This window comes from Mesoplodon mirus (assembly GCF_964341445.2).
Source record: "Mesoplodon mirus genome assembly, chromosome: 3".
NCBI lineage: Eukaryota > Metazoa > Chordata > Mammalia > Artiodactyla > Ziphiidae > Mesoplodon > Mesoplodon mirus.
In genome coordinates this window covers 119,315,887-119,343,875 of record NC_138978.1, presented here as the reverse complement: position 1 = coordinate 119,343,875, position 27,989 = coordinate 119,315,887, and the positions used below count along the sequence as shown (strand labels likewise).

General features: G+C 56.8%; 2 protein-coding genes across 6 annotated transcripts; both read left to right on the top strand.

Moving 5' to 3' along the window:
- The first annotated feature begins 4 nt into the window (after positions 1-4).
- SHC1 (SHC adaptor protein 1) lies at positions 5-10,310 on the top strand. Of its 3 annotated transcripts, XM_082614174.1 has the most exons (13): positions 5-146; positions 3,590-3,757; positions 4,290-4,360; positions 4,887-4,950; positions 5,111-5,230; positions 5,498-5,551; positions 5,741-5,792; positions 5,958-6,084; positions 6,909-7,107; positions 7,195-7,264; positions 7,343-7,477; positions 7,614-7,852; positions 8,672-10,310. In XM_082614174.1, the coding sequence occupies exons 2-13, from the start codon at positions 3,593-3,595 to the stop codon at positions 8,798-8,800; spliced, it is 1,425 nt and encodes a 474-aa protein (XP_082470300.1). In that variant the 5' UTR covers positions 5-146; positions 3,590-3,592; the 3' UTR covers positions 8,801-10,310. The 3 variants fall into 3 exon arrangements, with proteins under 3 accessions (XP_082470300.1, XP_082470299.1, XP_082470298.1); XM_082614173.1 differs by lacking the exon at positions 5-146 and having other exon boundaries at positions 2,937-3,757; positions 7,346-7,477; XM_082614172.1 differs by lacking the exon at positions 5-146 and having other exon boundaries at positions 2,938-3,757.
- Positions 10,311-10,555: 245 nt separating this feature from the next.
- On the top strand, positions 10,556-26,265 carry PBXIP1 (PBX homeobox interacting protein 1). Of its 3 annotated transcripts, XM_082614170.1 has the most exons (13): positions 10,556-11,136; positions 11,581-11,630; positions 12,296-12,400; positions 18,390-18,476; positions 20,217-20,343; positions 20,598-20,662; positions 20,736-20,901; positions 22,563-22,796; positions 22,925-22,948; positions 23,247-23,329; positions 23,414-23,545; positions 24,179-25,410; positions 25,927-26,265. In XM_082614170.1, exons 1-13 carry the CDS (start codon positions 11,034-11,036, stop codon positions 26,006-26,008), a joined length of 2,490 nt encoding a protein of 829 aa, XP_082470296.1. In that variant the 5' UTR covers positions 10,556-11,033; the 3' UTR covers positions 26,009-26,265. The 3 variants fall into 3 exon arrangements, with proteins under 3 accessions (XP_082470296.1, XP_082470295.1, XP_082470297.1); XM_082614169.1 differs by lacking the exons at positions 10,556-11,136; positions 11,581-11,630; positions 12,296-12,400 and adding an exon at positions 13,364-14,729; XM_082614171.1 differs by lacking the exons at positions 10,556-11,136; positions 11,581-11,630; positions 12,296-12,400 and adding an exon at positions 15,952-16,032.
- Positions 26,266-27,989: the final 1,724 nt, after the last annotated feature.

The window sequence follows — 27,989 nt, the reverse complement described above, 5'->3', positions numbered from 1 at the left end:
TTAGTGAGGCCGGAAGTGAGTGCAATAAAGTTTCTCCAGGGAGGCCGGGCCCGGGGAGAAAGTTGGAGCGGCGACCTAAGAAGGCAGTGGCGTGATCCGGAATCAAATCGGCCCGCGGTGCGGTGCGGAGACTCCATGAAGCCCTGGTGAGTTGGGACTTTTTTTCTCCTTAGGTGACCCACTCCTCCTCCCCGGAACCCCTCTCCCGGGACCCTACTTCCGGTCTTCACTTATAAGCCCCGCCCCTGCGACCCCCTCCCCGGAAGTCCCACCTCCCAACTTCAGGGGGCTCCCCGAACCCCGACTTGTTTTCTATTTATTGTCCCCGACCCCACTCCGTCGCCCGACTTTCCTGGAAGTCCCACCCCCAGACATGCTTCCAGGCCCTACTACTAGAAACCCTATGTTAGTCCTTCCAATTCCCCGAAACTCCGCCTCCTAGCGACGATTCTCCGCCAAATCCTGTCTATCAAAAAGCCTATCTCCCAAAAGGGCAGAGCCCTGCCCCTCAAAGAACTATTCGAATTCAAGAAGCCACGCCTCTCTAGGGGTTCCTCCCCTCTAGAAGCCCCGCCCCTTCCTTAATCCACGTCTGATTGTCCAGAAGCCTTGCCTCCTGGGAGCCTCTGATGCTCGCGTCCTGAGAGGGCCACGCCCCCTCAGGAGCGTTATCTCTGTAGGACCCGGGTCATCGCCTCAGAAGCTTTGTCTTCAATCCCAGAAACTTCACCTGCTTGACATTTCCTTGTTCTTTTTCTCTTTGGGGCCTTTGGCTCAGTTTTCCTGAGTTCTCGTGCTCCACTGGGTAGGAAGTCAGAAGTTCACATCTCTGGCTCTTAGGAGTAAGAGATTAGAGGCAGCCCTTTTCCTCTCCCTTACCCCCTTCCAAGGGTGGACCTACTTGAAGGGGGCTGGACTTGGGGTTTGGCACGAGAGTGGGAGGGAGACTCGCTCATAGATTCCCAGCCCCACTCCCAGGACCGACTCCACCCCAGAAACAGCTGTTTGTCTCATACCTGTACGTCGGGAGCTGGGTAGGGCCATGGATTTGTTGGTGTGTGACATATGGGTGTGACAGGAGAGAAAGTTTTCCACCACCAGAAAACGGTGGCTTGGAGTGGGTGTAGGTAACAGTGTCCTTTTTGCTGTTTGATTTTTTTTTTAAGGGACTCCTCAGGCCCCACCACTTCTCTGGCTCTTCCCCTCCCCCTAACCGGAGTTTTAGTCTGGGCATTCCTCCTGGTCCCGCTTGGCCAGCCTTCCCTTCTGGAAACATTCCTGAGCTTTCACCATTTCCTGATACTTTCCGCCTCTCTTGCCTCCTCCTCCCTGCTGGGCTGAGAAGCCACACGCAGCTTCTTCCAGTCACCCGGATTCCCAGTAGCAATCTCCTTTCTTCCCACATAAATTTAAAAAGCCCTACTTCCTCTTTCTTTTCTAACAATGCTCACACCTGTTGGTCATTCCCTGCTTCTGGATCCTGCAGGCACCCACAGAATGCCCACCTCTAAAGATGAGGACATCCTCGTGTGTGTTTGTGTGTGATGGGGGTGTGAGGCTTTGGCAGAATACTCTCCTCATTCTCTCTATGCCTGGGCGCTGAGTCTTTAGGAAACAGTGATAGAATTTCTTCTCGGGAGTGGTGCATGGAGTGGCAAAGCTCTTCTTGGAGGACTAAGTGGGAGGTGATAAGCACAGTATCTAACATGTTTTAAATGCTAGTGTTCTTCATCGCTATAATCATATGATAATTTGCATCTTTTTATATTCTGAAGTAAATTTAAGGATAGGTAATTCTGGGGTGAGCTTGGGGGGTTATGTGTATCTTTTACTACTTTTTTGGGCCACTTTCCGACTTCCTTTATGGCCCCCTTGAGCAGAGCTGTGGAAGGAAGCTGTGGGCGGAAGGAATGGGTTTGGGACTGTTCTCTGTGTCCATCCTCAGTCCTTCTCCTGGCACCCCTTTCTCCTTAGCAGATTTGTCTTCTGCCCCCTCTGTCCCTTCATGGCCTGTAGCCCCCACTTCTCTTGGAGAACTGTTGCACTCTCCCATTTCCTCCAGCCAGACTCTGCCTCTGGCGTGAGGGGCATCATGCTCTGTGGTGGACACCTGCACCCTTCCCAGTCACTACTGCAAGAGGAGGGGTATGAGCTTACCCGCAGGTCCAGGGAGCTGACCTTAGTATCAATGCCCTGGCCGCCCCCACCCCTTCTACGCTTGACAGCTTGCTTCGCTGTGGAAAGGGGGACAGAAGAGTGCTTGGCATGGGCCGCTGCTCCTTGGCATGGTAGGCGCCATGCATGGAGAACAAGCCTCCACCAGCCTGTCCTCTGCTCCAGCTCCTGCCTGGTGGCTCCCTGATGCACCACTCAGGTTGGACTTTATTCCCCTTACTTCACCAGCTTTGCCCTTCCTCTTGGCCCCTCCCTGCATCCACTGGGACCACGTCCTTCCTTTTCCCATTTCTTTAGCTCCCTCCACAGCTGTGGTAGCAGAGGATGCTAATGGCCCAGGCTCCCTGGGGCTGCCACCCCATGTGTGATAGTGGTGGGGGGTCGCCGGGGGTGGTCGGGTCTGGAGGAGGAGGGAGTCTGAGTGTTCAACTAGGACAGGAAGGGAATTGCTGAGCTCAGGGATCCCCTCCTTTTCTCACCCCCAGCTGCCTCTGTTTCCTCCCTCATTCCCCCCGCTGCCCTCCCTCAGCTTCCTGCTCCCTTTGGCCTGACCATGTCTGGTTTGGATTGATGCAGACCTCCTCTTGCCACCCTCCTTTCCTTCTCACTCCTCCATCCTTCCCTCCCACTCCCACTTTATTCCTTTCCAGATTACTTGTTGTTTGTACCGGGGCGGGGTGGGGGGGGGCGGGGGCGGGGCATGGATCGCTCTGCCCTGTAAGAGTTCTGGGTTGGGCCAGTGCTGGAGGCTTAGCCCCTCAGAGCCTGTGAGTCAGCACTGTCCTCGGGATTGGTCTCTCCCCTTAGCTCCCCGCCCCTGGGGAGGAGCCAGTCAGCTCTAGGTCCAGCCCGTTCTCCTCACAGCCAGAGAAGAGGCTCCACGCTGGGCGGGGATGGGGCCTGAAACTCTCTGGGTCTGAGCCCGGGGAGCCAGAGCCACTTGTCCCTCTCCCTCCCCAGGACCCTTGAGATCCCTGGGCCAGAGAGGTCCGATCAGGCTAAGGGCCTGGGATGCCCCCTGCCTGGCCCCCTTGCCCTGACTGGCAGGGGGGCCAGGCTGGGCAGCAGCCTTCCTCTCACTCCAGCCATGGATCTCCTGCCCCCCAAGCCCAAGTACAACCCACTTCGGAATGAGTCTCTGTCATCGCTGGAGGAGGGAGCTTCAGGGTCCACCCCACCGGAGGAGCTGCCTTCCCCATCAGCCTCGTCTCTGGGGCCCATGCTGCCACCTCTGCCTGGGGACGATAGTCCCACTACCCTGTGCTCCTTCTTCCCCCGGATGAGCAACCTGAAGCTGGCCAACCCGGCTGGGGGGCGCCTGGGGCCGAAGGGGGAGCCAGGAAGGGCAGCCGAGGATGGGGAGGGGATCGTAGGGGCAGCCATGCCGGACTCAGGCCCCCTGCCCCTCCTCCAGGACATGAACAAGCTGAGTGGAGGCGGCGGGCGCAGGACTCGGGTGGAAGGGGGCCAGCTGGGGGGCGAGGAGTGGACCCGCCACGGGAGCTTTGTCAATAAGCCCACGCGGGGCTGGCTGCATCCCAACGACAAAGTCATGGGACCCGGGGTTTCCTACTTGGTTCGGGTGAGTGAACATCCTCCCTCCCACTCCCTCCAGTTCCTCTGCTCACTAGTCTCTTTTTTTTCCTGCTCTTCCCCAGCAACTCCCTTGGTTTCTGTGTCCTGTTTCTTAACCTTTCTTGCCCCTTCTCTGATTCTTTTCGCCTCTTACCTTCCAGCTCTGTCTGGGGCCCCTTCCTTCTTGTGACTCCCCCACCCCCATCCTGCCATGCTTAGCACAAAGCCCAGCACAAGCCCTTAGTAAGTGTTGGAATGAGTGACTCTTGACTGTCCCCTCCAGTCTCCTCCCCCTTTCTGGAGATGTCACTCCATCCCACCCAGTGCCTGTCACTCCCCTCCGAATTCTCTTCCCACATGCATGAGGTCCCCCAGGCTTGCCTTCTCTCCTCACCCTGTTGTTCTGCATGTCATGGGATGTATCCACCGGCAGTGGGCAGAACTTCTGCATCCTTACGGAACAAGCAGGGAAGAGTCCTGGGGCTCTTTGTGAAGAGGTGGGGGGAGGCGGCTGACTGTTCTCCCGTCCCTCCCCTCAGTACATGGGCTGTGTGGAGGTCCTGCAGTCAATGCGTGCCCTGGACTTCAACACCCGGACTCAGGTCACCAGGTTGGTGGGGTGGGGGGCGGAGTGTGGGGGTCCTGGGATTTGTGAGGGGAGGGGGGAGTGGGTCACTTGGCAGTGGCGCTAGTGATGGCTCATCTTTGGGTGGTGAAGGGGATTGAGAGAAAGTTACGGAAGGGAGTCGAAGTCTCAATGAAGAGAGGCAACTCTGACCTGGCTCCTTCTTGCTTATGCAGCCTGGGGGGTTGTGGGGGAGGTGGCAGAGGCAGCTGGCAGCTGGAGCTTGAGTGGAAAATGGGGGTAGATGGAAGGTTGCCGCTGCCTTTGGGAAGGGGATGGGACATTTGGTAGCTGGAAGGGGGTGGGCCCAGACCCACTGAGGCTCTAACCCAATCAGCCAGGAAGCGGCCTCTCAGTGTCATCAAATATTAAAGGCCCTTAATTCAATCCACCACGACAAAGAGCCTGGAGTGCCCCTGGAGTCTGGCCTGGCCTTCCCCTCCCCCAGCCCTGTGGCAGCTCCAGCCTGGTGGGAGGCAGGCCGTGGGTCTGAGTACCCCTCTTTCCCCAGGGAGGCCATCAGTCTGGTGTGTGACGCTGTGCCGGGTGCTAAGGGGGCAACAAGGAGGAGAAAGGTAGCTGGGGTCGAGGGGGCTAGGGGTGCTGCTGGGAGAGGTGGAGGAGCAGGGGGAAGGCTGGTGTGGGGCGTGCGGGGAGAAGGCCAGAAGGCAGGAGTGTGCGGGTTTCCTGGTGTGGGGAGCCCCCAGCTTCTGAGATCCTCGGGCCCTTCCCTAGCCCTGTAGCCGTCCACTCAGCTCCATCCTGGGGAGGAGTAACCTGAAATTTGCTGGAATGCCAATCACTCTCACCGTCTCCACCAGCAGCCTCAACCTCATGGCCGCAGACTGCAAACAGGTTGGTGGAGTGGGGTGGGGGGACCAGAAACATTGATGGGAGGGCTAAGTGAGGACCCGGTTATGAGGCCAAGAAACTCAGACGGAAGGCTTGGGAGCAGCAGGATAGTAGGGAAGGAGGAGATTAGGAAGACATAGGTTGAGAAGCCAAAAGGATGAGACTGGGACCCCAGGGTCCTGGGCCAATGGTGGGGGGCGCCCAGTGGGCCCTGAGGCTGCCTGACACACATCATTCCCATCCTTCTCCATCCCCTGCCCTAACCCTCAGATCATCGCCAACCACCACATGCAATCCATCTCCTTTGCGTCTGGCGGGGACCCGGTGAGTTGGGGAACGGAGCACGGGTGGTGGGAGAAGAGTACGGGGCTAGGGGTTGGGAAGACACTGGCTAGAGAATAGAGCCTGCTAGGATTGAGGTGATATCTGAAAAGGACTGGGTTTGAGGGGTCAGGAGTGAGTTGGGGCTATTAAATTTAGCTAACTGGCCTCTTCTGACTCTGTCCACCCCAGGACACAGCCGAGTATGTTGCCTATGTTGCCAAAGACCCGGTGAATCAGAGAGGTGAGGCGTGGTGGGGAGCACTGGGTGGGGCCAGCTGTCCGAGAGGTAGGTGAGCAGGACCCGGTGGCTCCTGGCTGTGGAGGACAGATGACAAGGGCCCCTGTCTGCGCCTCTTCCTGGCCACGCTGCCCCCGAGCTCCCTGACGGCCTCTGCTGTGCCCCCAGCCTGCCACATCCTGGAGTGTCCCGAAGGGCTTGCTCAGGACGTCATCAGCACCATTGGCCAGGCCTTCGAGTTGCGTTTCAAACAATACCTCAGGAACCCGCCCAAGCTGGTCACCCCCCATGACAGGTGAGTGGGCCAGGGATGGGGGAGCAGCCAGCTTTTGGGCCCCAAACCGGAATTGGAAAAGTAGGTCTGCTCTTCCCACACTTGAGCTCAGAGAGGTGCAGGGGAGGAAATAACCTGTGCGCCCCTGCTTCCCACTTCCTGCTATTCTTAAGTTTCCTGTGGCCATCAGGAAGGTCTTTCATGGCCCTGCCTGCTGCAGGGCCAGCTCTTCCTGTCGTGTGCCCATGGTGGAGCTGTAGTCCAGGACGTCCACGCTGCAGCTCTTCCCTGGCTAGATGGGCTTTTCTTTTCCCAGCTATCTCATTGCTGGTCTGTCCTTTTGTGCATTTCTTCATATTTAGTTTAGTTCTTCATTTCATTTTCTTGCCTCTAGAAGCCGTCAAGAATTTGGGCGAGGGAGGATGGCTCTTTCCTGAGATCCTTACCTTTCCCACCTCAGACCAGTAGTATTGAGTATTTAGAGGAGGTTAAACTATTCTGGAGCACCCCCCTCCCCGGTACTTAGTGCTCCCCCTCCCTCTTGGGAGACAGCATAATGGTCAAGGGCATGACTTTAAAGGCAAATCTGAATTCACATCTCAGCTCCACCACCTTTTAGTTGTGAGACCTAAATCCTTTTTACCCCTGACCCTCATTTTCTCATCTATAAAATCGAAGAAGGAAATAATACCTACCTTATAGGGTTGCCAGGAGGATGAAATGATTATATATATGAAACACCCAGCCTCAGGCCTACCCCTCAGGGAATGCCCAATACGTGACTGCTGTTCTGTCTGTTCTCCATCCTCTTACCCATGCTCTTCTCTTCCTCCTGTCCCTCCCAGGATGGCTGGCTTTGATGGCTCAGCGTGGGATGAGGAGGAAGAAGAGCCACCTGACCATCAGTACTATAATGACTTCCCTGGGAAGGAACCGCCTCTTGGGGGGGTGGTGGACATGAGGCTTCGGGAAGGAGCCCCCCCGGGGGCTGCTCGACCCACTCCACCCAGTGCCCAGACCCCTAGCCACCTGGGAGCCACGCTGGTGAGTTGCTTGCATGGAGGTGGGCTGGGCCCAGGATGGCAGCGTCTGGTTAGGGCCTCTGGTCTCACCCTATTTTTGTCCCTTCAGCCAGTGGGGCAGCCTGTTGGAGGAGACCCAGAAGCCCGCAAACAGATGCTGCCCCCGCCACCCTGCCCAGGTATGAAGGGAGCTGAGAGGGGCAGAGTGGGGCGTGAGAAGCAGGACAGGGATCACTGTAAAGCCTCCCTTTCCTCAGCAGGCAGAGAGCTCTTTGATGATCCCTCCTATGTCAACGTCCAGAACCTAGACAAGGCACGGCAAGCAGGCGGTGGGGCCGGGCCCCCCAATCCTGCCATCAATGGCAGCGTGCCCCGAGACCTCTTTGACATGAGTGAGTATCCTTTCTACATCCTCGTCTTCCCACTTGGCTCCTCCTCTTTTCTTCCTGGCCTCCCCTCCCTGAAGGTCTGGCTCTTGAGCATGTGTTGTGCCAGCTGCCTCTTCCAGCCCTCTCTCTGTACCCCCAGAGCCCTTTGAAGATGCCCTGCGGGTGCCTCCACCTCCTCAGTTGGTGGCCATGGCTGAGCAGCTTCGAGGGGAGCCCTGGTTTCACGGGAAGCTGAGCCGGCGGGAGGCCGAGGCACTGCTACAGCTCAACGGGGACTTCCTGGTGCGGGAAAGCACGACCACGCCTGGCCAGTACGTGCTCACTGGCCTGCAGAGTGGGCAGCCCAAGCACCTGCTACTGGTGGACCCTGAGGGTGTGGTGAGTATTGCAGGGGTATGGGTGGGTGAGGCAGAAAGGAAGGTGCAGTACCCTCCTGTGCAGCCCTGTTCCTGCCTCACTGCTTCCTAGACTTCGCCTGCTGGGCACCTCTATCTGAGCGTCGCCTGCTCTCAAGGTGCCTGGCATTCCCCCTCTAGTGGCTTAGGGTTCCTTCCCTTCTCACATCCCTGAACTTGAGCTGTTTTCCCTTCAGTCCCGGCCAATCCCCAAACCTTATGCCCACGAGTGCTGGAAGTTGCTCATGTCACCTGAGTCCCTCTTTTGACAAATGAGAAAACCATCCTTAAGAGGTTGTGATGCTCAATGTCAGATGGTTAGAGGCTAGGCACCCCAAATCTCCTCTCTCAGGAGCCAGGGGCCTCCCCAGCTTCTCCAGACTCAGGGCTCAGACCAGTGCTGTCTCCTGTCTGCACTGTCCCTCTACCCCTCATAACTTTGGTCTCTTTTCTACAGCAACCTCAGCCTCCTTTGCATGTCTTTTTTTGTACTGTATACCCTCTTCTGAGACATACCACCTTCTTCCAGGTCAGGGGAGGAGTAGCTCTCCCTCAGCTTCATGATTTCTGGGCTGATGTCCCCTCTGCCTTTTCCCAGTTCACTGACCTGCCCATTCCCACGGCTATCTCCAGCTTCTCTTTCTAGAGAAGCCTCAGTGATCAGGACTGATGGCCCTCCCGCTTCTGCCATCTTTTTCTCCGGCCTCAACCCTCTTGAATATTCCAGCTTCCTCAGCTTTGGGGACTGAGGTCTTATTTGACTCTTCACCTGAATTGACCTTCTCCTTTCCCACTTCCCCAGGTTCGGACAAAGGATCACCGCTTTGAGAGTGTCAGTCACCTCATCAGCTACCACATGGACAATCACTTGCCCATCATCTCTGCGGGCAGCGAACTGTGTCTCCAGCAACCTGTGGAGCGGAAACTGTGATCTGTCCCCGTGCTCTCTCCTAGAAGATGCCCTGCGACCCCTTCCACCCTATTGCCCAACTCTCAGGACCTCACTTGGGAGTGTTCTGGGGGCTTGGCCTTGTGTAGGGATGGGGGTAGTGTGGACATTGGGTTCAGCATCCAGCTGAGTGAGAGGGTTTGAGTCAGGAGCCAGGGGTAGAGTCCTGCTTCTCCCCAAACCTCACCAAAGTATTAATGTACAGAGTGGCCCCCTTCCCTGGGCCTTTCCTGTGCCAACTTGATACCCCCTTCCCCAAGGTGGGTGTTGGAGGCCTGGGCAGTATGCCTCCTTGTAATGGAAAATGTCCTGTGCTGATAGGCCCAGCGGAGCAATCACCCTTCCAGGGAAGGGGGAATGAATCACACCTTTATTCTACCCCTGGGCTCAGGGTACCCCAGACCCCTCTCAACAACCCTCCCTTCCAGCGTTTAAACTTTGTGCCTTTGACCATCTGCTAGGTCTGAAGATATTTTATGCAGAGTTCTTGGGCCCCTGAAGTCAAGCATGGGGGTGCTGACACCTTGGCTTCTGGGACCCCATCCTCTCCTTGCTCAGTACCCCCTCCCGTTTAGGTTGGGCTAACAGAGGCAGGAGTGGCAGCTGTCCCCTCTCCCCCGGGATATGCAGCCCTTAGAGATTGCCTCAGAGCCCCCTCCCAGCCAGTGGGGAGATGGACTCGCCTCTTGCTCAGTGCCTCTTGAGTGGGGCCCCTCACCCCAGGGGGTCTATATATACATATGGCAAGTCCACCCCCCCCCCATGTTGCATGCATGTTATACTCTAGAGCCAAAGTACAGCCCTTCTGTAGCCTCTGCCCTGCCTCCCCCTGCTGGGGTGGTGGGGGGATGACTGAAGTGTCATCCTAGGTGGATTTTGTGGAAGTGGGAACAGGGGCACTGAGACTCTAAAGCAGTAGACAATCCCCAGATACCATCGGTAGATTTGGAACTGCGTTTATTTTTTATTTTATATACATATATTTTAGGGCTGTAGATTTACTTTACTAATTTGTTTTCCATAGCTTATTCCTGAGCACAAAATGATAATGGATTTATACATCACCTTTTTGACTTTTCAAAGCCCTTTTACAACTATTGGCATTTTCCTCACCCTGGCCTTTGCCGGTAGCGTTATCTTTTCTGAGAGACGAGGCCGAGTGTGAGCTAGGACTAGAGAAACTTGGACCTCCCACCGCGAGGCTGGGAGGCAGAAGTTGGGCTGAATGAGTGTTAGTTTCACACGGGGCGGGCGGGGGCGGGGGCTGGGGGACACTTAAAACCTGCAGTTATTGAATCCCTTCTCCAGGCCGGGTCCTGCCGCAACGACAGAGGAGCCGGCCCTGCTCTGTCATTAGGACTTGTGGATAAGGGAGTGTGGACTATCTAAATCCTCACCTCCCTTTTTTTTCTTTTCTTTTTGTTTGGGTGTTTTCACGGGTCTCACTTATACCAAAGGGAAAGAATCTTCATTAAAGTCCATATTTCTTCTACCTCGGCCTCCTGGTCCCTGTCGCTGCCTATTGTTGGCTGTGGGCCCCCCGCGGTGGGAGGCCGAGGCCTCCTCGGGGCGCGGTGCGGCCCGGCCCACCTGGCCTCGCTCGGGTCGCGCCTCCTCGCAGAGGAGGGGCGCCGGGAGGGCGCGGCGGGGTGGGGAGGGCGGGGCCGTCATCCAAGTAGGTGTTAGTGTCTGCGGCTGGGGCCGCGGCGGCGGGGTGGGATCGCGGCCGGCCGAACCCCAGGCGGCTCGGGCTTCCCGGACGCGCGCTCACGCCCTCGCGCACCTCTGCGGCAGCCCCTCGGCGGGGGATGGTACGGCCCAGCCGCAGAGCCCACGGCCACCGCCTGCCCTAGTGAAAGGGCGCGCGGCGCTCCCGGGCTTGGGACGGCCCCCTGCCCCAGGGTCGTGCCTTGGTACCGCTCTGCCCGCCCGGCGCTCGGGGGAGGGTGTGACCCGGGCCTTGCTCCCCCTCCTTGCCGTGCGCAGTGGTGGCTGCCACGGCGAGTTCCGGTTCCTGTGGCTGCGGCCGCGGGCGGGCGGGCGGTGAAGCTGGGCGAGAGTGCAGTTGGCGCCCGGGCTCGCAGCCCCCGCCTCGCCGCACCTCCAGCTTGCTGCCGCGCGGGGGCCTCCGCCGCCCCTGCCTCCCCTTCCGGGCCATGGTGCAACCCCAGGTCGCGTCCGTCCCCCGCCGCCGCTGACCCCGGTCCCCCACTCCATGGCCGCCTCGGCGCCGCCCCCACCGGACAAGCTGGAGGGAGGTGGCGGCCCCGCACCGCCCCCCGCGCCACCCAGCACCGGGAGGAAGCAGGGCAAGGCCGGTGAGAGCGCTGAGGGGGCCTGGGGCTGGCGAGGCCGAGAAGTCGGGGACCTCGGAGGGAGGGCTGGCGGGCGGGGGAGGTGGTGGTCTTCTGACTGAGGGCCCTGAAGGGAGGGGAGGCTCAGGTGAAAAGGATGGGTGGGTGAAGCCCTCCAGGGGTTGCGGTCAGGGGTTCACAGATTGCGGATCCTAGAGTTTGGGGCACCTGGAGTTCAGGAGCCACTTGGGAGTCTGAGGGTATCGAGATGGGGCGTCTCATTTGAAGGAGGAGGCAGCTGAGAGTGTAGCGTCCAGCTTATTTTTCGAAGTGTACCATTGTTCGTATCTGTGAAGTAAATAAACAGGGGTATAATGAAGTTAGAAGAGTTCCTTATATCATGGCTGCGAGAGAGGAGGTTGGGGAAACCTCAGGGAAACTTGTGTCTGCCTTTTACTACTTTTCCAGGTCTGCAAATGAAGAGCCCAGAAAAGAAGCGAAGGAAGTCAAATACTCAGGTGAATGGTGGTTGGTGGCGGGGGGGTGGGGTGGAGGGTGATTCCTAGTAGCCCCTTTGGGTGCTCTGCTCTGCCCCTCCAATGTCTCTACTTTGCATAAGCCGCGGGGAGAAGAGAAAGTTGTCTTTCTTGTTCTGTTTCTGGTCCTTTCCTTCAACTTCATAACAGATTTTAGGGGTAGGGGTGGGGATGAGATGGTGTGACCAAAGGTCTTATCAGTCAGGATTAGAATCATTCTCTCCCCCGTTTGTGCTGTCGTGTTTCCCACATGATGATAACAGCTACCACTTACTGAACCTTTTCGAAGTGTCAGGGATTGTGCTAAAATGCTTTTAACAGTTTGGGGAGATGGGCATTGTCACTATTTTGCAGATGAGGAATCTGAGGCTTAAAAAAGTTAAATGCCTGCACCAGGGCCTTGAACTTACTTAGTGTCAGAGCTAGGATTCCAGCGTAGTTCTGCCTGTTTTCAAAACACAGTTACTGCACTATGCTGGTTCTGCTCTCCACTCTCAGTTTCTTTGTTGCATTCTAAGGTCCATCTTGATTTAAGGTCTGAGCTGGCCAGTACCAGCCTCCAAAAATGTGTATTGTGTTTCTGATGCCCTCTTGGTTTAGCTCTCCGCCTCCCTCCATGACCCTCTTTCCCTCCTCTTTTCCCCCAGGGCCCTGCATACTCACATCTGACGGAGTTTGCGCCACCCCCGACTCCCATGGTGGATCACCTGGTTGCATCCAACCCTTTTGAGGATGACTTCGGAGCCCCTAAGGTGGGGGGCGCAGCCCCTCCATTCCTGGGCAGTCCTGTCCCCTTTGGGGGCTTCCGTGTACAGGGGGGCATGGCAGGCCAGGTACCCCCAGGCTATGGCACTGGGGGTGGAGGAGGCCCCCAGCCTCTTCGTCGACAGCCCCCGCCTTTCCCTCCCAACCCCATGGGCCCTGCTTTCAATATGCCCCCACAGGGCCCTGGCTACCCTCCCCCAGGCAACATGAACTTTCCCAGTCAACCCTTCAACCAGCCTCTGGGTCAGAACTTTAGCCCGCCTGGTGGGCAGATGATGCCAGGCCCCGTGGGGGGATTTGGCCCCATGATCTCACCCACCATGGGACAGCCTCCCAGAGGGGAGCTGGGCCCCCCTTCTCTCCCCCAACGCTTTGCCCAGCCAGGGGCACCTTTTGGTCCTTCTCCTCTCCAGAGACCTGGTCAGGGCCTCCCCAGCTTGCCCCCCAACACAAGTCCCTTCCCTGGTCCGGACCCTGGCTTTCCTGGCCCTGGTGGTGAGGATGGGGGGAAGCCCTTAAATCCACCTGCTCCCACTGCTTTTCCCCAGGAGCCCCACTCAGGCTCCCCGGCTGCTGCTGTTAATGGAAATCAGCCCAGTTTTCCCCCAAACAGCAGTGGGCGGGGTGGGGGCACCCCAGATGCCAATAGCCTGGCACCCCCTGGCAAGACAAGTGCAGGCTCAGGGCCCCAGCCTCCCCCAGGCCTGGTGTATCCATGTGGTGCCTGTCGGAGTGAGGTGAACGACGACCAAGATGCCATTCTGTGTGAGGCTTCCTGCCAGAAGTGGTTCCACCGCGAGTGCACGGGCATGACTGAGAGCGCCTATGGGTTGCTGACCACTGAGGCCTCTGCTGTCTGGGCCTGCGATCTCTGCCTCAAGACCAAGGAGATCCAGTCTGTCTACATCCGCGAGGGCATGGGGCAGCTGGTGGCTGCTAACGATGGGTGATGCTGGCGAGGTGCCCAGGAAGTGCATACGTTCCTCCCTGCTCTTCCAGGGTGGTGGTTTTCCTGTCTGGCTCTTGGTCCTTGTTTCCACTGGCTTCCCATCCCCATGGGGCAGAAACACAATGTCTCCTGGGGCCAGAAAAGGAACTGAGATGGGCAGGCAGAAGAGCCTGGATTGCTCACTTTTCTGGAAACTTACGTGTTGAGATCTACAGAGGTCCAGGAAACCAAAGCCCTGCCAAGCAGAGCCATTTTTGGTGGCTATCTCTGGAGGCCTAGGGGTGTGGCTGCAAGAGAAAAGAGGCTGGAGGAAGATCTGAAGGGCAGGGGTGTCCCCTCTACAGATGATGGATACCCCCAACACCTGTGCCTAACGCTCCTATCTAGCCCCCCAGCCCCAGCCTTAGTTTTTGGAGTCCAATATTAAAGGTTTCTGGCCAGAGGAGTTGGGGGTCTCTTCCCATCTCTGCAGTAGCCCTTTCATGGGTGCTGGGAAACAGCTTTAGGGAATAAATGGCGATTTTCCCCTTTTCTTACCTTCCCCATGCCTCCTCCAAGACCTACCCAACTACTCCCCCCTCAGAGAACCAAATAGCTTGAAGAAGCAGGAGAGTACGTGGCTATGGCAGTTTCTTGGTGATTTGGGGCTTCAAGACAGTAGGTAAGAGATGCTGTCAGGACATATCTTCCTCATACCAAAGTCACTGGTCCTTTCTCAGACTCTCTTGTGCTTTTTCCCTAATGACAATATTTTTGTTAAAAATTGGGATATGTGGTCTGACAGAGCAGAATATTCGATGTTTGGACTGTCCTGGAAGCCTGGACTCTGGCTATACACGCCCCCCGATCTGTTGCACATTATTCGCAGCGCTGGTCTTCAACTTTTGGCGCCCTTACTTCCCTGCTTCCCTGGCTTGATTGAAGGAAAGCTTGAAGAGGCTCAGAGCCCTTATACCTCATTTTTTTCTCCTGATGAAAGGATCCCTGTCTCAGCCTGTGGGTGGGGAGGTGGCAGGACCCTTATTGACATGGTACTAAAATGCAATCCAGAGCCTGGATGTTTTTTGTTTCCCTTTCCCTGCTATTCTTTATATCTTCTCTGGCATGGTGATCTAGCTGTTCTCATTCCTCTCAGCCAGGGTCCTGCACTAGGCTTTGCTTTTATTTTATTTTGTAAGCACTGCCTGCCAGAGATGGGCCAGCGGCCTGATCAGGAGCCCCTCACAGCTGCTGTCTCTTCTTTACAGCTCGTGCACACATTCCTCAGTGGGGTGGGGAAGGCAGGCTTGGGGTGTGGCCCTGAGAGGAGCTGGTGTTCCCCTGCCCCCACTTCTCCCGGGACCCTAGCGTGTGAAGAGAAGACAAAGGTATACTGCAGAACTCTTTTGCCTGCCCGGGTGTAGCATGCAGCCTCTGAGGCTGTGAGAAAGAAGGGAGCGGCCTCTGGGCCTCTCTCCTCCAGTGTTCCCTGCCGTGGAACAGCAGAGATGGCAGCCCCCCCCCTCCCCCCCACTGCTGAGCTTTGTGTTGTGTTTGTGGTTCTGTTTGCCCCTCTTTTATCGGTTGCTATTTTTGTGGTCTCCCCCATCTCTGCATTTGGTAAGATGGCTATTGCGGGGGGGTGGGGCGTGTCTGATCAGTCCCTCTCCCTCTCAGTCCACTGCTTTTTGGAAGGAAGCGGGGGTGGCAGAGATGTGGTGGGGAAAGTTTTGTACGGTTGGGTTAATAAAATGACTTGGAAAATCCAGACCAGGACTCCTTGCTGCTGGGGTGTACAGGGCTGGAATGAGCCAGTCACTGCTGGTCAGGATGGTTGTGGGGTGAGGATATGTATCCCTCAGGGTCCCTGGAGGTGGGAATGGCAGAAAGACTCAGGATTCTGTGCTGACCCTGGTACAAGCCGCAGGGCCCAGGGAGGCCTCTTGGCTCCACCTCTCCCCCTGTGTCCCTGCTGCGAGAAACAAGTTTCCTTTCTGAGCACGTTCCTGGGGCAGGCTTGGAGCCAAGCAGGAGTTTTGGCTCCAGGGCTTCAGGGAGACAACTGCCTTTAGAGCTTCTGGGGTTAGCGCCCGCACTCCCACTCCCGAGTTGTTTGGGTTAGGGGTCGAGCGTAGCTCCAGGGGTGGGAGAAGGGGCTGCCTTGGTCTAGCAGATTTCATTTTTGGATGCTTTTCAGCCCCCCATCCCCCTTTAAAAAAAAACAGCGGCATCCTTAATCCGCACCGGAGCAGGGTAAGGAGAGTGGCAGGAGGGCTGTTTCCAACCCATAATTTGCCACTCTCCCCTCCCCCGTCCTGCAGCTGTCTCTGTCTGTCCTGGAACCAACCTGGCCCCTTGTCCTGGAGATGTCACCCCTTGCCTTTCAGTTTTGGGTCTTCCCTCCAGAAATTGTTTAGACACTGGGAAAGGAGGGAAGGTGACCCAGGATTCAGTTTGCTGTAAGTCTAGTGTCCCACCGGGAGGTAAACCCAGGTTTAGGGGCTCTGCAGGTACCCCCTCCCCTCCCCTGGCTCTCAAGTTTAGCTGTTATTGGCCAAAAGGTTCCGCCCCCTCAGGGAACTTGACTTTCCATTGGCCAGTCCCCAGTCACATGACCTTCCTTTCTCGGGGCTGTAAAGCTGTAGAGCCAGCAACAAGTTCAGTTGAAGACTGAAGCAAGAGCTGGGTCAGGTAATGCCCTAGCGGGGAAGGGGCCATAGAGATCCGTAGGAGACGAAGGATGGAGGAGAGGAAGGGCAGAACTCTGAGGGGTTGGGCTCCACCGAGGATCTGCAGAGCTGTTTGTTACTTCTGGGCCAGCGGAAGGGGGATCATGGGCGGCCGTTTCCAAAACAGAAACTTGCTCTGGGTCCCCCAGACAAGTCCTAGGTCCTTTGCATTAGAGGTTTGGGGGAACAACTCTTAGAGGGGTTGAAATTAGCTGGATGAGACTTCCCAGCTTTGTACAGAGAGGGAGAGCTCCCCCTTTAGCTGCCTTTTAGAAATAGCACAAGTCCCTGACAGTCCTTACAGGACGTTTTTGTTGAATCCTGCCTGAATGAAAAGAGAGAGTAGTGAGGAGGGGGTGGAGGTGGGTTTTCTTGCAAGAGGTTGATGAGAAGAAAGAGATCTGAAAATAGCAGGGAAGGGTGGAGATTAAACAGCAGAAGGAACTTCCTAATAAGGCGGTGAGATGCTGGCTTGGGAGAACTGGGAGATCTTTTGGAATGCGGGGTGAACCCAACCAAGAGAGAGATACCAACCAGGGTTTGGAACAGACTGTCTTCTGTTCGGGTCTCAGAAGTGTTTGTCTTGTTGACCCAAATACCGTTGCTGGTTTCCATGGAAACAGTGTGTCTGACATCACCCTGGTTGCCATGATGCCTGGTTCTGGAGGACCTGAGCAGGCTGTACACAGCCAGGGATAAACAGGGACTTCAGATCAAGCTGCTGCTACTTCCTTCCTGCCACCACCTGTTAAGAGTCACACGCAGCAACTGGGGATGGGGAGATGATGACAGAATGGCGGGGTTGGGGCCTGAGACCAGAAGGCAGCACAATGATGGTTCTGTGGATGCCTGTAGAAACCAGCCAGGGGTGTCCTGATGGACGTGGTGTGGGGAAGTCACTGCAGCCATTCTCCTGTCTCCTTGTGGGATGGGTGCATGTGTCTGGGAGGCATGGGTATTGGGGGATGCTGTGAGGGGTCCTTCATCTGTCCTGGGCTTGGATCTTGATTGGCAAGGGCCACAGGAGGTTTTTAGGGCACCATGTAGGACTCACACTAGCTCAAACAGAAGGGGAAGTTGTGGTGGTTTCCCAAGGTAGAACTGCCACACTTCTACCCCAGCCTCACTTCCTTTTCCCAGGGTTTTCTTTCAGAGTCCTTTTCCACTTGCCACCTTTCTAGTCCGTCAACAAGCGGTCATGTAGTCTCCTCTAAGGGATCACAGTCCAAGATTCGAGGGGGTCAGCTCCTCTATCCCTCCACCTTTATGCTAGGTCCCAATTGCCAGCCTGGGGGAATAGTCTAGGCCATGGATGGAGGGGTAGGTCCCTCTCTTCTTATCCTGCCTTGTGTCAGGCTTTGGAAGCTGGAGTAACTTCCCACGCCCACCTGGCCAAGTCAGAGCAGATTAACAGGGGTTAGGACCACAACCCTGATTTTTGTCCATGCTTTGCAAACTGTAAAGTGCTTTATACATGATAGCTGCCATAAATCCCTTTTGCCAGTCACCTTCAAGTTCCCTAAGATGAAATTCTGGAGTTTACTAAGAAGGGAAACAACTTAGAATGGAGAGTGAGAGTGACAAAGAGATTTACTAAAGGTACATTCAGGTGGATCTAAGCTATGCCAGTTGTTCTCAACCCTGGCTGCACATGAGAATCATTTGGGAGATTTAAAAAAAATCCTTGCCTGAGCCTGACCCTTGAACACAGTTGTATCAGAATCTTAGGTGATTCCATCGTGCAGCCAGTGTACAAGACCCCTGAACTAGACCACAGAAAGGACTTATGGTGGGTGATGGGTGGGTGGCTTGGGGGTGAAGGAGGCCATTGAGTCTTCTTTTCTAGGCCCTGGGGAAGAAGGTGGATTATGGGGGAGGCTGGGGAGGTGAAGGGAGGGCTGGGTTGTTCCTCACTCTTTTTAGCTGTTCATCGTTGGCAAGTCAAGTCAGCCAATTTTCTGGCCTTCATTTCCCTTCATTTTCCCTGACTATAACATGAGAGAGTTGGCCTGGATTTTTCCCAAAGCCCCTCCAGCCCTATGCTTCTCTGACCTTTCAAGGTCAGTTCCGTTTCCCAGTTTACCAAGGGCTCTTTCGGTCCCTGGCAGAGGCAGGCTTCACTGTGGCTGTTGGTACTTTCTGATTTGAAAGGCAAATACTGCCCAGAAGAGCTGAGGTGTTGGGGTCAGAAGACTGGAACCAGGCTGGTTGTGGAAGTGGCTGCCCAACCCTTAAAGCTTGGAACCCGGTCGAGGGTGCTGTCTCCATCCTGCCTCCCCTGAAGGGAGCTGGGGTCCTTAAGAAAGACTTTCTCTGCAGGTGGCAGCCTCAGTAGCCTTGGGGACCTCAGCAACTATGGCCTCCTGCCCAGACTCGGACAATAGCTGGGTGCTTGCCGGCTCAGAGGTAGGAAAAGCAGGCCTGGGAGCCACATGGAATGGGGGTTCCTGCAGGGCTGGGCTGTTTGCTGGGTCTGTCCCCTTCCTTGGTCTTGGTGATCGTGTGCGTCTCCCTCCTGCTGGCTGTGAGAGGAACACTAGTGGCGGGGAGAAGGCCATCAGGCCCCAGGAGTCAAGTGTTGGGACTTGGACCATGCCTTCAAAGAAGGAAATTGCTGGGGTAAGCTGTGAGAAGCAGGGAAGATATTCTGGTGGGGAGACCAGCATGAGCAAAGGTTCTGAGGCAACAATGGGAGAGTGTTGGGGGAGACCAAGGAGGTCCGTTGAAGGAGGTGGAGACATGGGTCAGACGGTGTTGAAGTGAGGTTGGGCCAGAGCCTGGGAACCTCCAGAAGAAGCCTGAAGGGCCTGGCTCAGGCATTCGGGCCTCCTCTTTGATGGGAAATCGTGGAAGGGCTCTGAGTTGGAGGGAGTCAGGACCATCACTGCCTTGGGCAGAGGGTGCAGCCACTGTGTGGGCTGGGCAGGAAATGGGGGAGAGCGTTTTGAAGGTCCTGCAGTCCAGGTTGTAGTTGGTGGAGTGGGATCCCAGTAGACCGCTGTGCCCTGAAGCCACTGAGAAGGGGGCCAGCAGGATTGGGGGGCTGAGTGTCTGGAGAAGGTTTATCAAGGGCTTGGTATGTTCGTACCGCAGGGAGGGAGGAAGGTGAGGAGCTTGAGTTAAAGGCGTCGGGTTTGAGTGGCCTTGAGGAGACCAGTTGGGGGTGAGGGAGCTGCCCTCAGGATGATGCTGGAGCAGGACCCATGGACTAGGGCTGGCCAGCAGAGGGGACGGACACAGTGCTCCCAGCCAGAGCCCTGGCCCCCTGTTGAGGTGCCTTTGCTGACAGCTGGGGGACCTTGGGCCAGTCGTTTCACCTCTCTGTCCTCCCCTGTAAAAGGGGAGCAGTGATTCTTGCCTGGTAGGAGGGGCCATGAGAAAAAAGTGACTTGAAAATTGTAAAGAAACATACTAAGGTCAAGAATTATTCTTGGAAGGATAGCGGGAGCCATGGATGGGATGAGCGGGCGGTGGCCTGTCAAGGGGGCGTAGGCGGAGAAAGGAGAGGCCGTGGCTGGATGGCCGGGCCGAGAGCACCTTTGGGAGACTGGCTGTGGCTGGGGTGAGTCAGGTTTCTGTCACCTCCTGGGAGAGGAGGGTGTGGGGAAAGGCCAGAAAAGCTTGGAAGATGTAACTAGAGTAGGTGGCCCGTTGTGAGGGCAACTGTGGGGAAGCCTGCGGAGGTCAGGACCATGATCCTTAGGCATCCAGGGGACTTTGTTCTCTTGCCATCCTCCCACCTTCCAACCAATAACTGAGTTGGTCACTTGTGGGGAGGGAGACCCAGGCTCTAGCCGGCTTATCTGGGGAAGTGGGGGGCACCAGGTTTGTACAGTGGTCCACCGCCTCGGTCCAGTGGTGCGTCTTCATTTAACAGAAACTTGGCCTCTGAAAGTTCTCAGAGCAGCAAGTGAGGTTAGGGAATGGCCGAACACTGCGTTGAGCTGAGATGCTGCAGTGCCAGCTGACCCCTGCCCCCTCCCCACTTTGGAGCAGCCCACTACTGAGTGTATTATATTTTTGTGAGATGTGGGTTGAGGTCCCTGAGCAGTGCGGCTGGTCCCAGGCACCCCAGTAGAGCACCCCTTTGTTTCGTCCTGCTGTCCTTCCTCTGGAGCAGCCCTCTGCTTGTGCCCCTCCCCCCAGAACCTGCCTGTGGAGACCCTGGGCCCTGAATCCAGGATGGACCCAGAATCTGAGAGAGCTCCCCAGGCCCCTTGGAGCCCCTCCAAGGCAGCTGCTGAGGAATTAGCTGGGACCTTGGATGGAGAAGGTAACAGGGCCCTACTGAGGGTGGGGTGCAGCCACCTCTCCTCCAAGTTCTGGTGTTTCCCAGTTTCCTCAGGAAGAGGGAGGCTGGTTGGTCTTATTTCTGGCATTAATCTCCATTTAAAACCTTCCCTCATTCCACCCTGGCTTTCTCCTGCCCCTTCCAACCTGGTTGGGGCCTGTGGGAGCCAGAGGGCCATGTAGCACATTCCGTTGGGGGGTAGTGGTGTTTCTCCTTAGCCTTTTCTCCTGCCACAGAGACCCTGTTCCAGAGTGAGAGCTCCCAGTCCAGGCCCATTCTGCCAGAGGAGACTGAGGTCAAGGTGAGGACCTTCACTGCGGGAAGCGTAGGAAATGGGGAGGGCTGGGAGCTGCTCACGGCTGTGTCTGCATCAGGGTGTCCTGGAAGGTGATGATCGTGGAATGGAGTCCCCTGGCTCAGGAGACACAGAAGCCCAGGGAGACTTGGAGGAGACCCCCGAGGCGGTAGGCCTGGGACCGGACACACAGGACCTGGAGGATCAGAGTCCTCCCAGCAGCCTGCCCTCATCCCCCCAAACAGGTGAGAGTTCTCCTTGTCTCCCCCCGTCACTATCCTTCTAGAAGGTATGGGAGTGGGAGTAGATATCGCTACTGAGCACAGCTCTGGGCCAGGCCCTAGGACTTAGCAGCTTGGTGCCCTCCTTAAATTGTATCAGTGAAACCTCACCACCACCCCTGGGGACACTGAGGCTCAGGTTAAGTCACACAGCCGGTAAGGGGCAGGGCCTAGGTCTGGTCGACTCTTTTGTCTCTGCTGTGGGGCCTCCTCTTTTCTTGCCTCTAGATGCAACTCTCATTCCCTGGGTCCCTTCCGTGTGTCAGCTCTGGGGAAGGAGGTTGTCTTCATGGCCTATGTAAGAGGTGGACTAGACTGAGCCAAGATGCAAGTCAGACCTATGAGGGGTGCAAAAAAGGAGGGGGAGGGTGGTCAGTCACGGGACAGGTCGAGGGGAAGGGAGAGGCAGGGACAGCTGGGGAAAGGGGCACACTGGAGGTGTCATTTGAGTGGAGCCTTGAGCAGAGTAGGATTTTAGTCGGTAGGGTAGGTGGAAGAGAACATTCCAGGCCAAGGCTGCAGCATCAACAAAGGGATGGGGCCCCCTGTCCTGTGCTGAGGAGGCTGTTTCCAACGCTGGTGGCAGAGGAGTGTATGAGTCCATCCCTGTTGAGGGGTGACAGGGTGGAGGGGGAGGCCGGGGGCTGGGGCCATTTTTAGGGGGCAACTGACAAAGCCGAGGAAGACCTGAACTAAGGCAGATACAAGGCGAGTGACGTTGAGATGTTTAGGTGTCGAATTGTCGAACTGTCTGCGTGTGGGGTGAAGAGGGAAGGCTGAGGTTGGCTAGGTGGGAGCAGTGGCGTCTTGCCCTGCAGTGGGGGAACACCAGAAGAGAACCAGTTTGGAGGACAATGTGTTGAGTGTTTGGTCCCCAGGGACACCCAGGTGGGAGTGGCCAGGAGGCAGTCAGACAGACATCCATGCCTGGAGCTCCAGGGAGGCCAGGTTGGGAGTTACTGACGAGGGACTCATCTGCTCTGCCAGGAAGCCAGCGGGGTGGGTGAGATAGCAGGTGACTGTGTGTACGGTGAGAAGAGCAGAAAAGCAGAAATGGTGCCAGGGGGACCTCTGCCTCTAGGACCAGGAAGAGCCAGGGACTGAGCGGAGGCACTGGGAAGGAGTGGCCAGGGTTCGGGCAGAACCCAGAGCCGGGAAGGTTCTCCACGTGAGGCACGTGTGGGAGGAAGGAGTGCACTTTTAGGGTGAAAGCTGCTCTTGTAGTTTGCAGATTGAAAGGACTGGTCTCCCCCCAGATGTAGAGAACAAACGTATGGACACCAAGGGGGCAAAGTGGGGTGGTGGGGTGGTGGTGGGATGAACTGGGAGATTGGGATTGACATATATACACTAATATGTGTAAAATAGATAACTAATAAGAACCTGCTGTGTAAAAAATAAAGAAAATAAAATTCAAAAATTCAAAAAAAAAAGAAAGGACTGGTCTTCCGTCTCCAGACTAGGCGGGGGTGGTCACTGATGCCCTGGCAGACGTGGGCAGGGTCTCCACGTGCCCTCTCTGTGGTCAGGGCTGGGGGCCTCTCGTGTTTTCTTCTGTTTCCCGTCTCTCTGTATGTCCCATCGCTTCCGTTGCTTTACTGCCCTGTCCCCATCCCTTCCTCCAGCTTGGATCAGGGAGGAGGCCCACTGCTCCAGCAGTGAGGACGACACCGACATGGACGTGGAGGGTCTGCGGAGACGGCGGGGCCGGGAGCCCAGCACTCCTCAGCCTGCGGCCCCACTGGGTGTGGAGGACCAGGCCGGGGGTGAGGGTGCGGGCAGGGAGCTGGGCATCTCCCTCAACATGTGTCTCCTTGGGGCCCTGGTTCTGCTGGGCCTGGGGATCCTCCTCTTCTCCGGTAAGTGGTCCCTCTCCTGATGAGGCCTTAAGCCTCCACTCTGGCCCCTTCTGCCCTCCTGCTGCACTTTCACTCCATTCCACCCCCTCCTCTGAGGGCCTGACCAGACTCCTCTGTCTCCATTTCAGGTGGTCCCTCAGAGGCTGAAAGTGGTGAGTGAGGACGGGCCCTGACTGGTTCGTGTCTGTCCCCTTACAGCCCTGAGGGAGGATGATGGGGGCAGTTCTCTGGGTCAGGAGTAGGGATGCTGGGGGCTGTACATTTTTTGCTCAGTTATAGGTCTTGTCAGCTATTCAGGGTGACCCTTGACCCTTTACCTCGCTGGACTCTCAGCCATAGGGCGGGTCCAGGGCAGGAGGGTGACTGTGTGTGTTGGGGGGTGGGGGGTGGGAGGGGAGGAGGGGGCTCTGTGTGCCTTGGGGCCAGTTTCAGGATTTCACTTTCCCACAGGGCCCATGGAGGAAGCGGACCTGCAGGTCTTCCCAGATACTGGCTCAGATACTGAGATGCTGGAGGCTGAGGGGGATGGGCAGGCATGTGTGACACTCTCCATTGGTGTGAGGGGCCTGGTGGGGGAGATTCAGGGCTGCGGGGGTGACTGACTCCTTTGCCCTTAGCATGGGCTAAAGCAGCAGCTGCAGACCTCAGCGCCCCCTGACAGTGTTCCCAGCCTGCAGAACATGGCCCTTCTGCTGGACAAGCTGGCCAAGGAGAACCAGGATATCCGGCTGCTGCAGGCCCAGCTGCAGGTGGGCACAAGCAGGGTGGGTGGGCTACACACCCTCCCTAGCCCAGGTGTCTGTCTGTCCTAGTGTCCTCCCCCAAAAGAAGTTTCCTGTGCTCACCCACACACCTTGATCCCCTCCCTTTCCCACTATAGTGAAGTCATCTTCTCAGTTCTCTGTTCATGTCCTGCATGCTAAGGGTTAGGCCAGGACTGGCATACCTGCTTCACGTGGCATGCCACCTCTGCTTGATTGGCATGGTCCACGTGGAGCATTGTGTGGAGAAGCATTTGAAGAACATGCCAAAGCTCAATGGGAAAGAAGTGCTGGGATCAATGAGTAATGTCTGCTCTGGGTATAGGAGGTGGAAATTGGGCAACGAGTATGGGAGGTGGAAATTGGGCAACGACAGCCACATCTTGGCTATCTTTTGGTGAATCGGAGAAGTGTGTGCTTAAAAAGGACATAGAAGCTGAGGCCTATGATGGAATTTGGGGATCCCAGGGTCTGGTGAAGGGTGCAGATGGGGCAGGGGATGAGAACCAAATCCTCTGAGTTTCCCAGGCCATAAAGTCTATGATGGAATGGAATCAGGGTAGAAGGCACTGGGGCCGTCCTTGACTCCTCCTGTGCTCTCCATCCCTACTCCCGTTCCAGGCCCAGAAGGAAGAGCTTCAGAGCCTGATGCATCAGCCCAAAGGGCTGGAAGAGGAGAATGCCCGGCTCCGAGGGGCCCTACAACAGGGCGAGGCCTCCCAGCGGGCCCTGGAGTTAGAGCTGCAGCAGCTGCGGGCCCAGCTCCAGGGCCTGGAGGCTGACTGTGTCCGGAGCACAGATGGGGTGTGTCTCTATGGGGGCAGAGGCCTGCGGGCTGGCAAGGTCACTAAGGAGCAAGGCCCAAGGGGGCAGGTGCCAAGCCCTGGCTTCCTGGAGCAGAAGAAACAGCTAGAGGCTGAGGCCCAGGCATTAAGGCAAGAGTTGGAGAGGCAGCGGCGGCTGCTGGGGTCTGTGCAGCGGGACCTGGAGCAGAGCTTGAGGGATGCGGGCCGAGGGGACCCAGCCCATGCTGGCCTGGCTGAGGTGGGTCACAGGCTGGCCAAGAAGCTGCGGGGCCTGGAGAACTGGGGCCAGCACCCTGGGGTCCCTGCCAATGCCTCAGAGGCCCGGCAACAGGAGCCTCACTTCCAGAGTTCCAGGGAATGGAGCGGAAAGGAAAAGTGGTGGGATGGGCAGAGGGACCGGAAGACTGACCACTGGAAACATAAGAAGGAGGAATCTGGCCGGGAAAAGAAGAAGAGCTGGGGGGGTGAGGAGGACAGGGAGCTGGCGGGGAGGTGGAAGGAAGGCAAGCCATGGGTGGAGGAGTGGGCCAGCAAGAAGGATGGCAAGCGACAGGGTTCTAAGGAGCCCCCCAGGAAAAGTGGGAGCCCCCACTCCTCCAGAGAAAGGCAGAAACACCCTCGGTGGAAGGAGGGGGCTAAAGACAGGCATGACCCCCTGCCACTCTGGGCAGAGCTGTTGAGGCACAAGTACCAGGCACCCCAGGGCTGCTCGGGTGTGCACGAGTGTGCCCGCCAGGAGGGCCTGGCCTTCTTTGGCATGGAGCTGGCCCCTGTGCGGCAACAGGAGCTGGCCTCTCTGTTGAGGACGTACCTGGCGCGGCTGCCCTGGGCCGGGCAACTGACCAAGGAGCTACCCCTTTCTCCTGCTTACTTTGGTGAGGACGGTATCTTCCGCCACGACCGCCTCCGCTTCCGGGACTTTGTAGATGCCTTGGAGGACAGCCTGGAGGAGGTGGCAGTGAGACAGACAGGTGATGACGATGAGGTGGATGACTTTGAGGACTTCATCTTCAGCCACTTCTTTGGAGACAAAGCATTGAAGAAGAGGTGGGCAAGCTGTGGGGGAGTTGGGTCGGTGGGACAGCAGGAGGCAGGAGGTGTGTGTAGGGGGTGTGAAGGAGCCAGGGCCCTGAGCTGGGGCAGGGTGGCAGGGTGTTCTTCAGTTTGAGGTTTTATCTCTGCTTTTAGGTCTCCCCTCCCCCCTAGCCAGTACTTTTCCTGTCTTCCCTTGGGGTCAGGAAGCTGCCTGTGCTTACCCCAGAGTGGTCCTGGGGAGTCCCCTTTTGGGCTGGGGGGATTTTTCCTCCCGAGTTACCCTGTACTGCCCATACCTGCAAGAGAGATTGCTTCCCACCTTCCCGCCTGCCCAGCTGGGGCCTTCATCCTGGGAGACCAGGTCTGGCCACACTCCCCTCCCCCCCGTATGATTGATGGTGACTGCCTGTGTTGCCTGTCTTAAGAGGAACAGGGTCCCATCTCCTCAGGGAGCGCCTTCTCATCATGTGGATGTGGCGTTGTTGTCTAAAGGCCTCTTACTGCCCCCCCACCCATGCCTCTCCACAGGTCTGGGAAGAAGGACAAACACTGGCGGAATCCCAGAGTTGTGGGACCCAGGGAGGAACACAGCCACCAGCGCCAGGGCTGAGGCCCCGTGCTGTCTGTCCCCTGGGAACCGTTAAACTGCCACCTCCCTTGGCTCGTTTGGTGTCCTTGGATATCCTTCACTGAGGAGAGCGGAAATCACCCAGCCCCACACTGAAACCACTTTTGCTAGAAAAAGGTCTTAGCTGGACCTGCCTTGCTATCTATGCAAATGTATGCAAATGCTCAGGGCCCTGGGCCGTGACCCTTGCAGCCTGGTTGTGTCACGCCAGTGTGAAGGGGGGAGGGGAGAGAAGCCTGTTTTTTTGGGGGTGGGGTGGAGGTAGGGGGGATGGGGGCAATTCTAATTCTGAAGCCAGAGAACTTTCCTCCTCTTTGTGTGTGTGTGTGTGTGTGTGTGTGTGTGTGTGTGTGTGTGTGTGTCTGGGGTGGGGAGTGGGCCCCTTGGCTGCACGCACTGACCCAGGCCCCCTGGGATTTGACTGGCCTGGCTGGCTGGGGGCCCAGCATGAGGGCTTCTCCTGGCGTTTTGTTAGATTTGGAAGGAGCTGTCCCCAGGGGGGTAAAACCCCCTTTTAAGCCTTACTGCTCACCTCCCCATGTGAACTGTAGACTCAGATCCCAATAAAATGCTGTTGGAGCTGTGACATTGGGTGGAGGCTCTGTCACTTGGGGCTGTTTCTAAGCACAAGGGACATCCACACTCACTGCCTTGTAGGCACTGGTGCTCACCTTCTCCCATATACTCCTCTCCCAGTCACCTCACCCTCACAGCAAACCTCAGGCCCTCTGGGCTGAAGCTCCCCATTTTGCTCACAGCTGCCTTGGCTGCACCCCTGGGAGATGTAGAAATATGGGAATGGGTTTTGGAGTCTGAGCCTTGGGCTCAAATCCAGTTTGAGTGATTTGGGGCAAGTTAATCCCTGGGAGCCTTGGGTTTCTAATCCTCAAAAAAGGAGACTGAGGGGCTGGAGAAGAGATTAAATAAAGCAGTGTTAACCAAATACCTGTCTTGTATTTGGCACTCAAAAGTGATTTCACTCCCTTCAGGGTGTGGAGGAGGGAGGAGAAGGGGACCCCTGACCCACCCCTGCATCTCCCCCAGGATTGGGGAGGTGAGGGAACCACTAGATGGTGCCTCTGCTCCACATTTGCTCCAGACATCACCTCCCTCACTACTTAGTACCCCAAATCTTGGACCCACCCCCACCCCACTGACTTGGGCTGGCTCTCTGGCTAGCTCTCCCAGGAAGACCCAGATTTCCCTGGGCTTCTCTTTAGGAAGTCTTTCCTGACTGGGATTCTTGATTGGCCTGGAAAGCACCTTGGGAGTGTAGGGGACAGAATGATGGTGTGACTTCAGGCCAGGTCAGAGGAGTGTGTTAGTAAAGCTGAGGGGGCCTGCCCAGAAGGGGGCTGTAATTAAAAGCAAGTGCTTCTGTAACACTACGACTGATGGGCCGCTCACTGTTAAAGGGCTTTAAGTGTATTAGCTCATTTAATTCAGCTGTGGGGTGGGGCGGGGCAGGCTGGGCATGGAACCAGGTCCACTCATTCAGCAAACATTTACAGTCTATTGTGTACCAGAGGCAGTGAGGCACTGAGAATACAGAGGCGTGTTAAGGAGTTTCTAGTCCAGTGGAGCCTGCTTTCTGCAGCATGAAGGACTGCAGTTAGACCTAAGGAAAAACTTCCTCCAAGGCAGAGGGTCAGTGAAAGAGGGCTTTAGGAAAGGAGGCTTCTATTTCTGGAGTGAGGGTCAGGAGGAGGAAGTACAGGTTGGCCTGGGGCCAGGGTCTGGATTTGGCATCCTGGCTTTGTGGAACATTGTCCACATGAGGAGGCCTATTTTACTCGGTTCACATTGCTCACCTTCTGCAGGTGCTTAAAATGTATGCTGCCTGGATTCAGGCTAGGCCTTAGACAGTATTCCGTGTCCTGGGAGGGGGCTGTGCTTAGGGGAGGGGACACAGAATGGCCCCCTGGGTTCCCAGAGGGTGTGGGCTGCTTGGGGCTTCTCAGTT

What these genes read in the sequence shown, in the direction of transcription:
- SHC1 (XM_082614172.1), top strand. Translation starts at nt 3,263, where the DNA reads ATGGATCTCCTGCCCCCCAAGCCCAAGTACAACCCACTTCGGAATGAG. An exon ending in TGGCCGCAGACTGCAAACAG is followed by an intron (nt 5,231 to 5,497) that starts GTTGGTGGAGTG and finishes CCTAACCCTCAG; the next exon opens with ATCATCGCCAACCACCACAT. An exon ending in AGACCCGGTGAATCAGAGAG is followed by an intron (nt 5,793 to 5,957) that starts GTGAGGCGTGGT and finishes CTGTGCCCCCAG; the next exon opens with CCTGCCACATCCTGGAGTGT.
- PBXIP1 (XM_082614169.1), top strand. Translation starts at nt 14,031, where the DNA reads ATGCTGTCAGGACATATCTTCCTCATACCAAAGTCACTGGTCCTTTCT. An exon ending in CGTGTGAAGAGAAGACAAAG is followed by an intron (nt 14,730 to 18,389) that starts GTATACTGCAGA and finishes CTTTCTCTGCAG; the next exon opens with GTGGCAGCCTCAGTAGCCTT. An exon ending in GGGTGCTTGCCGGCTCAGAG is followed by an intron (nt 18,477 to 20,216) that starts GTAGGAAAAGCA and finishes CCCTCCCCCCAG; the next exon opens with AACCTGCCTGTGGAGACCCT.